This window comes from Epinephelus moara, chromosome 13 (assembly GCF_006386435.1).
Source record: "Epinephelus moara isolate mb chromosome 13, YSFRI_EMoa_1.0, whole genome shotgun sequence".
In the NCBI taxonomy this organism is placed as follows: Eukaryota; Metazoa; Chordata; class Actinopteri; order Perciformes; family Serranidae; genus Epinephelus; species Epinephelus moara.
The window spans coordinates 1,043,373-1,060,069 of NC_065518.1; the positions used below are offsets into that span (position 1 = coordinate 1,043,373).

The window sequence follows — 16,697 nt, forward strand, 5'->3', positions numbered from 1 at the left end:
TACAGTATGTTATATACTATATACACGTTATATAATATATACACATTACAGTACAGTATGTTATATACTATATACACGTTATATACTATATACATGTTACAGTACAGTCTTCCCTACATGTGATGAATTAGTTCTGTCACCATGTTTTATTTCAGCCTCCACAGTAACATCGACTGCATCATGTAGCACATTAGTGTACACCTGTTTTCCACCAGAGGGCGCTGTACAGCATGTGAGTGTGCAGATGATCCAGGCAGAATGTTTGACCTCCTGCTGTCGTCCTCCCGCAGATTGAGAGCCACAAACTGAGCTTCCGTGAGACAGCCAAGGCCCGCACTGACCACGGCGCTGAGATCGTCTCTTTGGAAGACTCCCCCCACCAGCTCAGCACCGTGTCCTCCTCCGGCAGCATCAACATGACCGACTCTCCGCAGCTGTCCACACTTGCTGACCAGGTGTCCGCCTCTCTGGCCAAACAAGGCTTGTGAATGCACCCTCCACCTCCACTTCCTCCACCACACGACCACGTAGAGGAGTTGTGATGCCTTCCTCATTATTTTCACAGGACTTTTTTCGCTACCCACCACTGTTTATCCCTCACTAACCTTTGAAACTCCTCGAGGCGTTACTTGTAGAGAGAAAAAAAAACAACAGATTAACAAGTAGGCCGACATGTCTTTGGTTTCTCTCTCTGTGGTCTTTGATTTCTTTATTTGCTATTTCTACCTTTTGTAAGTCTCCCTTTAAGAGTTAAAGCACCCCAGCACAGCCAAATTCTCCCTGTGAATCTGAGGATCTTCATACGTGTCCTGGTGAATCTGACGTCATTTAACACTTGGTTTCCCGTCACATTGACTGTAAACCCTTTAGGAAGTTAAGTCCCCTTCGATGGGTGCCCCCGATATTTCTTTTGATATAAGCGGAGGTTGGGTCCAGTTAGTGCTGCGGCAGAAGGAACAGGGTACGGTGAGGGGTTTCGGAGGAAAACTGTTAAAAAGAAAAGTAGCGATTTTTTTTCGTCAAGGCAGAAAAGAAATGCTTTCAGACCTCAGTGCTGTCTTTGCTTTGTGTAGTCCCGACACGACAGGGGAGTAACCTGGATTCAAAAAAATAAAAAATAAAAAAATAGAACGGCTAGAGTAGAAACTTTGGTTTGTGTTGGGCACAGTTTTATAATCGTACTCTGTGGATATATGACATGTATTTGATATGAAGAAACATTTGTATTGTGCCTGCTACTGTCAGTGTTAATTTTCTTTCTTTTTGTTACTGCTGTATTGTAAATGCGCTGAAGCTTGAGGAAATTAACCTTAAAGTGTAACTTTCATGGCCAAATTATTATTAAGAGGAATAGAGACAGTTCATCATCGATATTTAAACTGCTGTATGCACATCCAAGGTAGGTAGAAACACGTTCATCACAATTACTGAAAATATTCTTAAAGAAAGACTACGTAATGATCAGATGATGCTAAATGCTAAGCTAGTAGTTATCATTTAGCTGAAATGCTAAGCTAGGAGTCGTAGAGTCGGCAAACTGAGCTGATATTAGCCCCCGAAGATTCCAGTCACCCCGACTGAGTGCGGCCGCAGCAGTGACAAACCGTCAGCGTATTAAACTACGTTAAGTGTTATTTCCTCTCCAACGTTACATAGTCTCACTTTAAAGGCTGAAAAAATGTCGTATTTTAAAATGTACTCAACCAGAATGAATATTGCAAAGCAGATGGATGTATGATGGATGGATGACAGATGGACGGATGATGGATGGACGGATGGATGATGGGTTGATTGGGCCAAGTTGAGATGAAGGAAGCTGCACAGGAATGATTTCATGGGGCAGTTTTAACATCTGTATCTGTACCTGAGCACCGAACACTGGATTCATCATGACGTGACTCGGCTGGTTGCTTTTATCTGAAGTGATGAAGCTGCACTACACGGCCAAAAGTATGTGGACACCTGAATATCACACCCATAGAGACCCTGTGTCCTCATCACAGCATCACATTTGGACTTGACCTTACACTTTATTCTACTTAACTCAGACCTGTTGTCCTCGTTCACGGACACTTTTTGTGCCATCTAGTGCTAGTAAGAGCACAATACACTGATCCATGTAAAAACAAGATGGCCGCCATCTCTGCAAAGTCGGTCTGCAGCCGATCCAGGTCCAAAACCTGATCACATGTGATGGTTGAAACGTGATTGAGAACGTTGGGACTTTATTATCGTTTAATTTGAGGACATTGAGGCTTAATGATCGACAGTGTTAAGTTGTTATACTCAGCAGGTCCTGCTGATCCCACATAGCTATGGGAAATTAAAAATACACACCAACCAACAGTCCAGGTCTCAGGAGGACATGTGGGTTTAAGTATCCTGTTCCAACACCATGTGCTTGAATCTGCTGCTAACAGCCTCCACGTAACGTGTTTGAACCTGGCTGCACAATTGTGCTCCAGTTATTAATGTTCAACACTTAGCGCTCTTTTTAGCTTGTGACGACCACCTTTGTTTTATGTGGTCACTTTTTAGAGTTGAGAAATGTCCGAGTTAGTCTCAAAGAAGAGTGGGGAGTAAGTCTCATTAATGGGCGCTCTCTGTCTCGTTATCTGTGCGTTCCAGTACCCAAACTACCAGACTACATAGTACGCCAGATTAAGATTCAGTATGTGAAATGCAGTATGCCAAGGATACCAGGATGTTTAACTACATCCGGTTGGATTTTGCAGTAAGACAGTATGCTTTTCTGACCCACAGGGTGTCACAGATATAACCGGGTTCAATAGGAGACTGTTTAACACCACCTTACATGATATTTCAGACCAAACCTGCATGCTATTTATTATTGCAATTCTTCCGTCTGTCCAATGAGTGTAAACAGTCATTGTGAGCGACAATAGTTAAGACCTATCAGATCTGAATTTAAGACTTTTTATGGCCTTATGTTAAGGAAACTTAATTTAGGACATTGTAAGGACCTGTGGACACCCTGAACCCACAATCCTCTGCAGCGAAAGATGAGTCACATTGATAGATGGCAGCCTGTTTAAGTGACTGATGACCAGTTGATGAGTAATTAAAGGAATATTAACTGGTTATATTTGATTATTTTATTCAGTTAAACAGTGTTAAATAACGACGACAGAGAAACGTACAGCTTCTGTAATGTTGCTATCATGACTGTAACATGTTAGAATCTACAGTGTATGCTGTTATTACAAAATAACATCAGAGTAGTCAGAGTTCACCTCTGTCTCCGGCCAGCTCGCTGAACTTATTTGATCTCCATGGTAACAGATGTATGAGCAAGAGGGTCAAGGTTTAGGATTACACACTTCTTAAGGGCAGCTGCAGCACACACTAAAAGTAAGAAGTTAAAGATTCTGGATGCACCCTGTGTTTCTCTCGGCAGCAGCTGGTGAGTCCTGTGCGCCACCTAGTGGTAAGATTTGGTACACTGTTTGGCTCGGTATCAACTGGTTTGAAAGCGTTTACATCAGTCTGCCCCTCCTGTTCATCACGTCATGACCCCGTCAAGATTATCTAGACCCCTAGTGGAGGGTTTTGTTCCTGAACGTGGGCACCACAGTGACATACTGCACGCTGCACTTCCTTAACTGGAACTAAGGAGTCTGCTCCAACAGCCTCACAACATGAAGTGCAGTAGTTGGCAGGGTCGTCCACAAACTTTTGGCCACATGGTGTATTTCAGCTCCAGAGCCCGTGCAGAGACAGGGCCACGGATAAGAAAAGATTGCAATGGAGTGATTCAACTATTTATCTGTAAAGACTTTTTATTTGTTGAATGAAACGAATGCGAGCAGCTTTTATCCTCCATTTCTAACAAGAACAATTTTCCCTTAAAAATATACTCGTGCTCAAAAACCGTCCTGATGTTGATCAATATTCCCAGTGACTCATCACTATTACTCGCATTAATATGAAGTGAAACAACTTCTCGCATGCACCTCATGTAAGAGAGTCTGCTTGTTGCCTCCCCCCTTCACAAAGTGGTCTCTTTGTATATCCTGTCTTATACACACTCTCTGGATTCTGAAAGACGTCCTGATCCAGGACTTAAAGAAAAAACAAAGTGGTAATACGGAGTCAGAAACACTTTGCACCCAGCTTTATGTTTGTTGCCAACATAGATATAAAAGTGTTTTATCTCTATGATCGCAAAGATGCTACGTTCAGTTTGCTGATAGGACGTAAGGGTGTGCTCGCAACATTACCTGCATGCATTTTAATTTTACACGAATAGACCACATTCGTCTCAGTGTGCAGGACAGACGTGAGAGCTGAGGGACGGGAGCTGCTCCCGCCGTGCACAGGAGACACAGTGTGCAGTATAATGTGCGTTCACTGGGTCCTCTCGTGTCTGACAGGAGTTTTTCTGCAGTAACAAAAACTCATCACCTTCTTTTTGGTTCTTCTGACGCTGTACAGTTGTGGAAATGTGATTGTTCTTGTTATTGTGCATTTGATCAATAACTGGTTTATGATGATTCTTGTTGCTGTATATGTGTATTTGAAAATAAATGCTATGAAGTCACCGTCGTCTTGAAGTATGCAACACAAGTGCTGTCGGAAATCTCTCCCTGTTTACACGTGGTGCTTTAAATTCACACACTTTAGTGCAAAAATAAAAGCTGTGATGACACAGATTTGGTCCAAAGTTCAGTTTACAGTTGAATTAAGAGTCAATAGATTTTCACCCGTGACCTTGGGAGTGATTTCAGACAGTTTCTGAAGGACTTGAGGCCAGAACAATAACGCCAAGTTAAACATAAATGTTTTAATGGTACTATTTACAAAAAAGAAAAAACAATTCTGCTTTTTGATTAGGTTAACTGCTGCAACAATCGAACAGGTACATTGACATCTTGCTTAAACTACAAAAGAAAAAACAGTGATTGAATGGCTGTGGCATAAAAAGGAGGTGTAAAATGAAAACAACCATAGTCTTTTTTTTTTGCATAGCAATTAGTTACTTGAGGGGGCGAGAAGAGTTGTGGTTATGACGTTGGTGGGGTGGCAAAAAACAAAAGTTTGTCGTCTGGATCTGATCAGAGTGGAACTGTTGAACAGCAGAAAATATTCCCTTAAATTGAAAAACCTGAGCTCGGGGTGGCTTCTAGCTGAGAGCTGCTACATTTGAAGTGTTTGCAAGAGAAAACTTGTCAAGTTGAACCAGAAGAAAGAGGAAGGGGGATGTAATTGTGTTATGTCTTTATTTTGCCACATTTTTCTAATACAGCAACGACTGTACGCAGAGAGTGAAACTAGCAGATGGTACAATCATCCCCATCACCTGCCGCTTGGTTCTTTTTTTTAATAAGTGGAAATCTTACTGTGTGCTGTTGTGATAAGACTAACATTAGCATGTTTTTTAAGCATGCAGCAGCGCTGTTCTGTAGGGCAAGTGCTCAAAAAAGACACCCCAGTCCTCTCTATGCCACCACCCTCTTAAAAACCAGAACTGAGAGCGCAAGAAGAGACGGCGGGGCGGAGACAGGAGCTGGACACTCTGCAGAAGGAATGATTTACTATTCAAAAAACACAAAGAATGTGTTACGTACGCAGGAACAGACAGAACAGATACAAATAAAACATGTCAGGAATGAAAAAACAAAGAAAAGCAAACCAACAAAACTAGACTTGGCAGTTGGAGAAGTGCTCTGGTGATTTCAGGCGACCTCTAGAGGGAGAAGAAGGGAACCACATCTCAAATGTACCTGTTTATTTGGATGAGGAGGAGGATGATGAAGGGTGGAGGGGGAGGAGGAGGGGTATTTTTTCTCGTTTTGTTATTTGTCACTCCACTAAAAATGTACATGGGAATTACAAGCAAACTAGTCAATAGAAAACACCCTTTGGCCATATTTTGAGGAGTCCGCTACATAGTGCGCTACAAGTGTACACGCGACATATGAAACACCACTAAGCCCCCATGTACATTGTTTAGCCTACTACAGAAAACATTTTTTGTAACGTGTTGTTTTATACTTTTTTTTTTTTTACATTTATCCTTTTTTTCCTGTGACAAAAACAAGTGTAGGGAAAGGCTTCTATCTCCATAATGTTCACTAAAAACTGTGAAAGTATTAGACTGATGTTTGAATATCAAACAACAGGAACCCATTTAATATCTTATTCTGCTTTGAGGTTCTGCTTGTTAATGCCAGAGAGGAGCTGTGGGTGGGGGAGGGGCAGGGGGCGGGGGGACCTCAGCCTGTCAGTCATTCATCGGTGGGTGGTGGTGGTGGTGGAGGCAGCCTTGAGTTTGGGGCCGCTGTCGTCGTCACAAGGCAGCTCCATGTCGTCCGAATCCAGCCGGCCGTAGGCTGTTGCTCGGCAACCTGAGATGCTGCGCATTCTGGGCCTGATGTGGTGGTCGCTCTCTGGCTCTGGCTCCGGGGCCGGGTCCTCTGGCAAGGGGAAGCTGCGACGTTCCCATGGCGCGACCGTCTGCAAACATCAGACAACGTTCATGAAGAGACCCTGAACACATCTGCAGGATATTTACATGTAATCATGACTAACTAAAAAGTCACGCGTGCCACAATATAACATCAACACAAGTCTTTGTGCAGAATGAAAAATAAAAAAGGTACAAAAATAAAATCATAGTGGGCAGCGCCATGAAACATGTCGAAAAGGTCAACATAGTATGTCCAAAAAAACAAAAAACAAAGGGAGAACAAAAAAGACATTGTATGTCATATTTTTGTGAGTCATGGGAAAGTATGGCGTTAAAAATGTCCAGAAAGTAACAGTAAAGAGTAAAGAAAAGTTTAGTGTGTCAAAACATAAAATAATAATAGTGTTCATTTTTTTTAAGTCATAGTTGAGTATATCATAACATTGTGCCATAAAAATGTTTAAGAAGGGTCACAGTATAACTTATCAAAAATGTTTTTAAACCCATAGTACATTAACTTTTTTTTTTAGTCATAGTATAGTATGTCAAAAATATTAAAAGCAAAGTCATAGTTCAGTATTACAATTTTTTGTTGGACAAAAATCATGTATAGTACATATTTTAATCATAGTTCAGTGTGTCAATTTTTTTTAATAAAGTATAGTTTTTAAAATCATTGTATAGTGTGTTAAAAATGTAATAACAGAATGTGATAATATGGTATGTCTTTTTTTGTCATAGCAAAGTATGTCAAGTCATTTTTTTAAGAGGTCACAGTATAGTGTGTCAAAAAAAGTGGAAAAAAATAAAGTCATATTACAGATTTTTTTAAGCCTTAGCATACTATTAAATAAAAGTTAACAAAAGCATGCCGTAGTGTTGAATGTCATGACTTTTGAAAATAAAAAAATTCAAAAATATTTAAAAGTCATATTATAGTAAGCCACAAAAATAAAAGTTCCAGTACAGTGTGCCATAAAAACAAATTATCTGTCTGTCATAAAATAAAGTTATTACAGACAGTACTGACTGTCATAAAACTGAAGTAACAAAAACATATTAATCATGTCCTTTGTCTAAAGCAGAGAGATATATTATATTATATTATATTATATTATATTATGTGCACAGCAGCAGCAGCAGGTTTGTATCAGGAGCTGCTGCTGGTTTAAAACACAGTCAGGATATCTGAGCATCTGCTGTTTCATATAAAGTCAGTCAGCTGTATTTATGTCGTCTCACAGGGCTTTAAAAAGTATTCTGTATGATGTGGTCGGACTGACTTTTAATTTCAAGCCTACCAAATGTATTAATTTATTACTTGAGCTAGTGAAGCCTTCACAAGTAACACAACGTGAAAGGTGCGACAAACTCAAAATGTTTCTGAGGGACTAAGGTCGAGCAGATTGGGAACAAGTGTAGCTGTGAGTTCACAGTAATATAAGCACATGTATTATCATGGTAACGTTAAGGCCTGTACGTGTGTGTAAGTGCCCGACAAACAGGGATGTTCATGATTTACTGACAATCACAAAAAGAATGCGACGCCTAAAGGAGAACAGTGTGTATGAACCATCCATGTGTTACACTGGTTCACACTGTTCTTTCAGGAGTTAATTTTTCACATCACATTTCAGGTCTCGACACTGACGAGGTAAAAACAATTATTTTGCTTTCTCTTGGGTTTAAAACAAATATAACGACAAACATAATTTACAGTGAACCAACATCAAACGAGGGTTCGACTGCAGCAGAACGTTCCTCACAGGTCCGATCATCTGGACGCTCTTCTAACAGGAAGCTGATGTTTGATCCCTGCTGGATGAACTTTAGTGATCAGAGTACGTACCCTCTCTTCAAAGGTGAAGTCCGGCGTAGAGCACCGCGTGTCCTCACTGGACAGCAGCCGATGGGAGTCTCTGGAGCAGGGCGTGTGGGGGTTGGAGGTGGTGTCGGGGCTGGCTGGACTCATGGGTGACGGCACGTGGCTGTAGTCGTGGAGCATGGGGCAGTGGCCTGGGTCTGGGGACGCAGGCTGAGGGGTGGGAGGGTTGGTCCCGCACAGCAGTGGTGTGGTGCGCCCGTCCACAGATTTGTACGACCTGAGAGACGAAACACGGATGATGTCACCACTACAATGTACAGTTAAAGACCAGTATGTGACTGTGTGTGTGATGGTGGTGGTAGTGACCTGCTGCCCCTCCTCTTAGCAGGAGCCAGGGCCATCCAAGTCCAGCGGGACCGCTCCTGGTCCTCGTGGGGCTGATGGAGCTGAGTGAAGGCTGCGTCAGACAGGTCCTCCACCTGCAGACACACAGGACACAGTCAGCACCCTCAAAGTGTGCCTACGTCTGTTTGGAAGTCTACTGTTGATTGTTTATGGCACGTATTGAACAAACAAGCCCAATAATTCTCTGCAGGATTCACAAAGTTAAATTGAAGACATTGGTAATAAACCACAGAATGTCATTTATTATTTATTTCACAGTTTCACCAGCCGACATATAAAAGATACGAGTGAAAACCAGCAGACATGATGAGGCCCAGAATTATTCACCAAGCACATGAATTAATGACACTTGTATCATGTTTTTAGTCACCACTTCTCAGCTGAATACACGAATAACTCCTGGTGACATCATCATGAAAAACATTTGAGCAAAAGGCTGGAAGAACATTTCAGACCTCCGTGATATTAAATCCTTTTGAAGAAAACAGACTCAGTGTTTTTTAGACGTCTCCAGACCTGCAGCCGATTTACTTTTTATTTTTTAGTCTCTCAAACTGAACATCTTCAGGTTTTGGACTGCTGCAGGGCGTCGACAGACTCTAGTTGCAAATTAACTTTACTTAATGGATTATTGGGAGAGTTAATCGTGACTTGAATATGCATGTTTTCCTCAATCAATGCTCACAGCAACATATTGCATACACTCTGACAGCATTGCCTTGTCTGCTGATTAATCAATTATTTTTCACGTTTGATCAGATTCTTAATGAATGATTAGGTGCAACAATTTGAGATTTTCTATAAAATATCACAGTTTTAAGGAATAAAAACAGAAGATTTATTTTTGGTTTAACAAAAGTTTCATTACTATAACTGAAGCCTGAAACCATTTTGTTGATGGAAGTTTATGTGAAAAGTCTCTCCTCAGAAAATAATTAAATAAAGAGGAGATTCTTCGTCCATTTTTCTTCACAATATTGTAAATAAGCCATCGTACATCGTAGGCTAACCATCAACTTTTATATCATGGTACCCTGAAACAGGTATATTGCTGCAAACCTATGACTTATTGATCGATTATCAATCAGTCGTTATCACTACTAGACACTATCAGACACTTAAATTTGATGCTTTTAAGACCTTTTCGAGATCATTTACAACCAAACTTAAGACTGTTTTTTGGATAAATTATCTTTCTCTAATTCAGGTGTTGCAGCAAAGTATTAAGATGAGTAGTATATACATGTGGTCCTGTGCAGAGGTGTGTTTTATGTAGACATATGTCTATCAGGGTGGGTTAGGTTTATCTACATTTTGCCAACAGGTAAGTGAACGTATAAAGTAAAAAAGACTTAAGATGTTCAGTGGTTTAAAGATTTGTGACGTCAGAAATGTGGATTTTCATGCAGAACAGTTGAACTGATTTTAACAAGAAAAAATTTAAAGATAAGTGAAATTAGATAAAAATGTTTGTTCTTACAAATTCAAATTTAAGACTATTTAATGACTTTTAAGGTCTTTATAAAATTGAATTTAAGACATTTAAGACTTTTTCAAGGACCAGCAGACACTCTGGTTTTGGGTGGACAAAAAACAGAAGCTAATTTAAGATGTCATCTTGAGCACTGAAAAAATGTGATGGGTATTTTTATTATTCACACAGTGAAAGTTATTTTAATTTGTAATTAAAATCAATCAGTCTAATAACCTTTTAACTCAAGACAGGCTCCAACAGATGATTATAGTTGTACTGCTGACGATACAAAGATATGACCATGACGGTGTTGCACATTTGACCACCAGGTGTCACTGTTCTCTCACAGCCACACAGTATATTTAATGTCTCAGAAATCATCTGTTCATTTGACACGTTAATAACACGGAACATGAGGATCCTAACGATGGACACCTGATAAATCAACATCAACACTCACCTCCCGTTCGTTCTCCTCCTCCGTGATGGGCTGAGAGAAGATGTCCACAGTTCGCCACCTTCACAAACAGAGGAATAAAAGTGAGTAACAGGAAACCAGCCGTCACAGTAACGCACTAATGGAAGAATATAGATCCAGTGAGAAAGGAAACAGACCAGACGGTTAATGGAAGGTTTTATTTGTCAGAGTAAACAGGCCACAGGACAAACGTCACGCAGGTATTTATTTACCTTGGTGTGAGAATCTCTTTGTACTGCAGCTTCTCCACCCGCGTGGTGGCCGCCACAGACATGGGGATTACTATGTTGTTGATGTCGAAAGAGCTTTCACCTCGCCTCCTCTTGATGGGCTGCTGCTGGGGGACAAAGGTCGACGTATGTCAGGATTCAACATGGATGTTATTAAAGGGAAACTGCGCTCATTTTCCAAATTCATACATGTTATTCCTCTGGTCTCACACACTCCAAAGATATTAGTTAACACAAACAACTCTCCCAAATGTGGAGTGACATCACAAGTTTGAGATGACTTCTGGCTTTGAGAAAGACTCGCTCTGTATTCTAAATTGAGGTGGCGTTCCCCTTTAACTGTGTGTTTCTGACACAGTTTGAACAATGAAATCTTCATGTTTGGGTTATTTGTTGCACGGAGGGCTGACAACATTGAAACAGAGAGTAGAACGAACATTCTGCTTTCAAATCAGCAGACCAGGATGGCCAGATTGGCGGCCATTTTGATGTGTACCATTGCCACTGTACCGGCTGTAGCGGGCTAACGTCTGTATAAAGTACAAAAGCAAAAAAGGCTTTGCATTAATGACAAAACAAACTCTGGTGTGGTCAGTTTTAAAATAAGCAATCTGTTACTTTTGAACTATGACTGTAGTTGTGTGTTTCTTTGCTGTAATTAATTTGCAATGCAAAGCACGACGACCTGAAGCTTCCTCTGAAGAACGAGCTGCTGCTCAGCCGGCCGCTGAGCTGAGGATGTGTGGATCCAACATATTCTTTCCATCCAACTCGGTGAATTAAGGGTTTATTTCGACCACAGTTTGGGATTGTTGGAACGGTGCAAAGAGGCATGGACTAAGGTGATTTTGTTGAGTTTTATTTGGCTTCTGTCGAGTCAGAGTAGATGTGCGTTTTACGACATGTTAACGAGGCAGCTAAGCTCAGTCTCAGTTCTGGGATAGAAAGAAACTTGGGCTGGTGTCAGGTTGTATTTTTCTGTTAAAGTTGTGAGTGTGACACACTTCATGGCAACAACTAACAACAATCACCATTTTCTTCTGAACTAGTTCAGTGACCTCAGGAAACAGTTACAGGTGCTTTCTATTCACTCTATTTCTATGGCGAGGATTTAACTCTGACTCTACTTTAATCTATCTGTTGTGTTGTGAGAGAGGTTTCACATTAAAGTATCACACTTCTTTTCCTGGATAAATCAAATCATGAGCTCACGTGAGAGCATAAACTTCTGGAATATTAAAGAATTTGGACGTTTTAATTAACTGAAAAAACATTTTGTCTCAGTGCGATGGAGTTTAGCCCACTCACCTGATCACATCATTAACATATCAATAACTGCACTGTTATTGCAGGATACATTTTTTTCCAAATCACCAACTTCTAATTATATCAGTTAGTATAATTTTTACTTGTCAGGAGTTTTTGCTTTTATTTCATTTTTAATTTCTGTTTTCAATTCAGTTTAGTCTCGAGAGTGAGTTTGCTCATTTCAGTTTAGTCTTTATTATTTAAAAATGTTTAGTTTTGGTTTCATTTTTAGTCGTTTCACTATTAGGTTCAGTTTTTATGATAATATGGGGGAGGGGTCGTCAGGGGCAAGAATCAGAATTACAAAACGAACACAACCCTTTGTGAAAGCAGCTGACTCCCCGTCTCAATCACCATGTGCATTAATGTCTCTCAGGCTTGTGATGAGAAATTTGTCAGGACTCAAACTAAAGACGATTCCTGTATATTTTTATTTGACTTTTGTATGTACACAAAATTATTATTATATAATCTAGTTTCAGTTTTTAGTTTATTTTTAGTTCACTATATTAACCTTGTATCAGGTCAGGTTTCATGTTGTTGTGTCACAGGGGAAAACCAACTACTCAGTGCCTGATGACACCTTAGAAGAAAATTAAGTTGTACTTTCACTTTGTTGTGCACACTCACTGGCTTTACCATAATCCTGCATGTCAACAGTGCCTATATGATATTAAGGCAACACGTTGTCTACATTATACAGTTGTTCTTAGTGGGTTTGATCTGAGCAGCCGTCACACACTTAAATCCTACAACTGACAAGTCAAGCGTCACATGTCTTAGTGTCTTTAACATGATTATATTCTGACACGTGTAACACCAGACTTCCACACAGTCAAAGAGACGGAGAGGAGCATGTGTCGTAGAGCTACGTTTGCAAGTTTGGTCATTTTGAGACAAGACTGGGTTCATAAAATGACTGACAGCCAGGAGTCTGATTTTAAATGACACCTGATGAGATCCCAGGTCATAGTCAGATAAAAGATCCCAGGTCATAGTCAGATAAAAGAAGCAAAGACAAAGTGAGGTGTGGTGCAGTGTTTCCTTACAGGTGTGCTCAGGACGCTCTGGGAGCTGGGGCCCAGCGGTGTGGAGTTCTCTGAAGACGTGGACAGCTGGCGTGTGAGGGGGCTGTGGAGGGACGAGTGCATGTTGGCCAGAGTTGGGCAGGGGGTGCTCGATTCCAGGAAAAGTTTAGGGGAGGCTGGAGGAGAGGAGACGACAGATTTTAGATGACAGCTCGGTCTCCTTGAGCCGTGACAAACCGCTTTAATGAGACACCTTCATCCTCACATTAAACAGGACCTTAAAATGATTGATGCCATCGATACACTACTCAGGGCTTCATTCATAAAAGACTCACTGTCAGTCCTGTCCAGCGAGTGCTCTCTTAATCTCTTGCGGCTGTAGTTCTTGTCGAAGGGCCCTAACGGGGTGGAGTGGCCCTGCAGTCGCTCAGTCTTGCACACGGCCTGGCCCTCGAGCCTGGCTGTATTCAGAACAGCACTGCTGCTGCTGCTGCTGGCGTCCACTGTCCTCGGCTTCTCAGCACGGTTCTTATAGTGGCCCAGTCCTGCAACACCAGGAACAAGTCACACATGTTTATTAGATGCGGAGTTGATATAACTTTTCAAGGCAAATGTTTCAAATTAAATATTTTACAGGACATCCACTGGGTGTCTGCGAGATTCACTACACTGGGTCTTAAATGTGTGAAGGTTTCACTACTGAATTAAAAACAAGGAGAGCTGCTGTCGACCTGCGAGAACATAGGTTGCTACTGCTGGAGCTGGGCAACAACAGCATCAGCCAATCCCATTCCTGCCTGTACTGTGGCATTGTGGATCAAAACAGTTACTGGGAAAAATGCCACTGTGAAATAAAAACAGCTGGAACGAATAAAAACAACCTGCAATAAACTGTGTTACTGTGAAAAGAAGCAGGATGAAACATTTCTTCATAATGGCCCCAGCTTTGGGAAATTATCATCTTATTTCACGGCAATATTTGTCTCTGTTTATTCACATGATTATTTATTTCAACATCTCTTGTGGATATTTTAAAAAGTAATACTTCGCCCACAAAATGATCATTTTTATCAATTATTCACTGCGTTACACAGAATTCATGAGGAAGACATTGTGTTCCTCTCATGGCTCTGTGGTGAGAGGAGAACATCCCAAATAGGCAATGATTCTTTATGAACTCAAGTCATTTAACAACAGCAAAACATCTGTTCACAAACTCTCTCACAACTCGTGCAGTATGATCATGGTCTCATTCACCCAGTCGTGTGCTCAGTGCGTCCCAAACACATGCAACTGTTGCTAAAACATCACTATTTAAAACACTTGCACATAAACAGTCTCATGTTTGCCTGGCAGTGTCGGCATGATACTGGAGTTTATACTTTCAATACAATACAATACACAGAAAAATGCCAACATCTGATACCACGGGGATAAATCGACATTAAGGGCATACGAATTAAAATCTTCACTCAAAGATAAATATATCAAGGCTATAACATGATGACAACAAGTGGAGTTATTCTTTAAGAAAACTTTTTAAGGTGATTCAATGACTAGTATGCAAACATGAGCACATTAACACGTGGCAGAGGACAGCTGAATGACTCATTAATAATAAGAAAGAGTGAGGAAGTGCTGCTGGTGTTAATACTGCAGAAAACAAGGACTGAAACTGTTTCAAATATTCAGAATTGACTTTCGCTAAGCCCCGCCCCTTTGTGATGGTCCATCAAGCTGTAAGCATGGAGCCCACACTGTGACTAACTATGATCATATGTTTGGAGAAATGAGAGAGTGATGTCAGAGAGAAGCAGACAGAGGGGTCTACAGTCTGTGTTTGAAGGATGTATCCAGGATGTCAAACTAACTCAGCAGCAACAACAGGTTAAAAAGACAAAGAGAGTTAGAAGCTAAAGCCGAACTATAGGCTACAGATCACAGTGTAAAGTGAACCACCACATCACTGCTGATCGCCACACAAAACAATGAATATAAAGGGAAACTTTGCTGATATTGAACCAGCTGTGTGGCATCACAGTGTGTGCAGATGAACGGTGTTTGGCTTCACCCTCGTACCCGGACCTTCGCTGCTGGACAAGCAGGGATCTCCGGGGAAGTCAAACAACGTTCATCTGCACACACTGTGATGACACACACTGTGATGACACACACTGTGATGACACACACTGTGATGACACACACTGTGATGACACACAGCTGGTTGAATATGAGCAAAGTCTCCCTGCTTCCCTTCACTGGTTCCTGTACAGCAGGGTCGCTCTTTGTTTCACTGTTAGAATCATTACAAAGCAAAAGCAGCATGTGTATACATTCAGTAGGCTATATCTTCAGTAGCTAGCTAACGTTAGCGATATTGATTTTGGTTTTGGAACAGGGAAGAAACGTATATCTGTTTCCAACCTCTCCAGGTAACAAGTGTCATTAATACAGGACGTGCTCCAGGCACAACATTTAGCTCCACATCCACAGAACCAGCCTGAAGATGAAGGAAATCTGAAACAATGAAGCACAGCTGTGCTGTTGTCGGACCCTGGTCTGAGCAGGCCCGATGCTACGTTATGATTGGCTGATCTGTGTCTGGGGGCGGGACATAGTGAAGGGTCAAATAATATCTATTAATAAATAGATATTTCTGACAGCACTAGTGCCTGGGCGCGCTGGTGTTTGAACTCTCCCACTCATGTCCTCAGGATGCACTGCTCCTAACGTTTCAGTGAAAGAGCACATGCTCGGAAAGTACTGAGCATACGACTGGATAAATGAGATTAGAGCTGTAGAGTGTTTGTCCACAGAAGTTTTGATATAGTTTTGCAGTTGCTTTTACTTTGATTCATGAAAAACGTCTGCCTTTATTGGTTTCTTTGCTCACCATGGAGGAATGCGAGAAAAACAAAGTTTCCTTCACAAACCCAATGCAACACCCGGTGAGTAATTGATCTACAAATTGTCATTTTGTGGGTTAAGTATTCCTTTAGTATGGGACTCCATATTGAAGTCTTACATTATATCAGACATTTATGGGGTATTAGAGGACCTGCAGACGGCTCCTAAAGTATCGCTGTGTACAAGTGTGCGTCTGTCTGCTTGTTAAACTCTCAGTAGCATGTGTACTCACTGACTGCCATGAGTGAGTTGGTGAACTTGTGCTTCTCTTTGGACGAGGACAGCTTGTGTTTGAGGGAGAGCTTCTTCAGTGGTTTGCTCCTCTCCAGTGACTTGGTCTGCCACTGGCTCTTCATCACCTGCTGCAGACGTAGGCCTATACAGACGTCTGAGGAAGAATAAACACAACAAGTCTTAAAACTCTGAATAAGGAGACTCACAGTGGATATTTCAGATCTGCCATCTGTAGTTCAACATTAGGGATTCACAATGGCATGTAACATTTATAATAAGCCAAAGGCAGTTTACTACTCGCGCCTGTGCCAAATCCACTGTTGTAAATACAGCTTTGTCTCAATTATGTATCAACGTAATGCATTTGGGTCGAAACAA

General features: G+C 41.2%; 2 protein-coding genes across 26 annotated transcripts in view; one reads left to right on the forward strand and one right to left on the reverse strand.

The window, feature by feature from the left end:
- The window catches only part of mapta (microtubule-associated protein tau a), a 52,980-nt gene extending 48,418 nt beyond the window's left edge, over window positions 1-4,562 (forward strand). For 22 of the 25 annotated variants that reach the window (XM_050059410.1, XM_050059421.1, XM_050059422.1 and 19 more), the window contains one exon: window positions 291-4,562. In XM_050059410.1, coding sequence (XP_049915367.1) covers window positions 291-488 — 198 coding nt within the window. In that variant the 3' untranslated portion in view covers window positions 489-4,562. The remainder of the gene's footprint in view (window positions 1-290) is intronic. The other 3 variants (XM_050059414.1, XM_050059420.1, XM_050059435.1) reach the window with 1 other exon arrangement.
- A 222-nt stretch (window positions 4,563-4,784) lies between these two features.
- The window catches only part of kansl1a (KAT8 regulatory NSL complex subunit 1a), a 45,504-nt gene continuing 33,591 nt past the window's right edge, over window positions 4,785-16,697 (reverse strand). The window contains exons 8-15 of the mRNA XM_050059323.1: window positions 16,318-16,473; window positions 13,514-13,723; window positions 13,200-13,354; window positions 10,825-10,949; window positions 10,595-10,652; window positions 8,622-8,734; window positions 8,280-8,532; window positions 4,785-6,477 (exon numbers count right to left, since the gene is read on the reverse strand). Of these exons, the coding sequence (XP_049915280.1) occupies window positions 6,253-6,477; window positions 8,280-8,532; window positions 8,622-8,734; window positions 10,595-10,652; window positions 10,825-10,949; window positions 13,200-13,354; window positions 13,514-13,723; window positions 16,318-16,473 (1,295 nt within the window). The 3' untranslated portion in view covers window positions 4,785-6,252. The remainder of the gene's footprint in view (window positions 6,478-8,279; window positions 8,533-8,621; window positions 8,735-10,594; window positions 10,653-10,824; window positions 10,950-13,199; window positions 13,355-13,513; window positions 13,724-16,317; window positions 16,474-16,697) is intronic.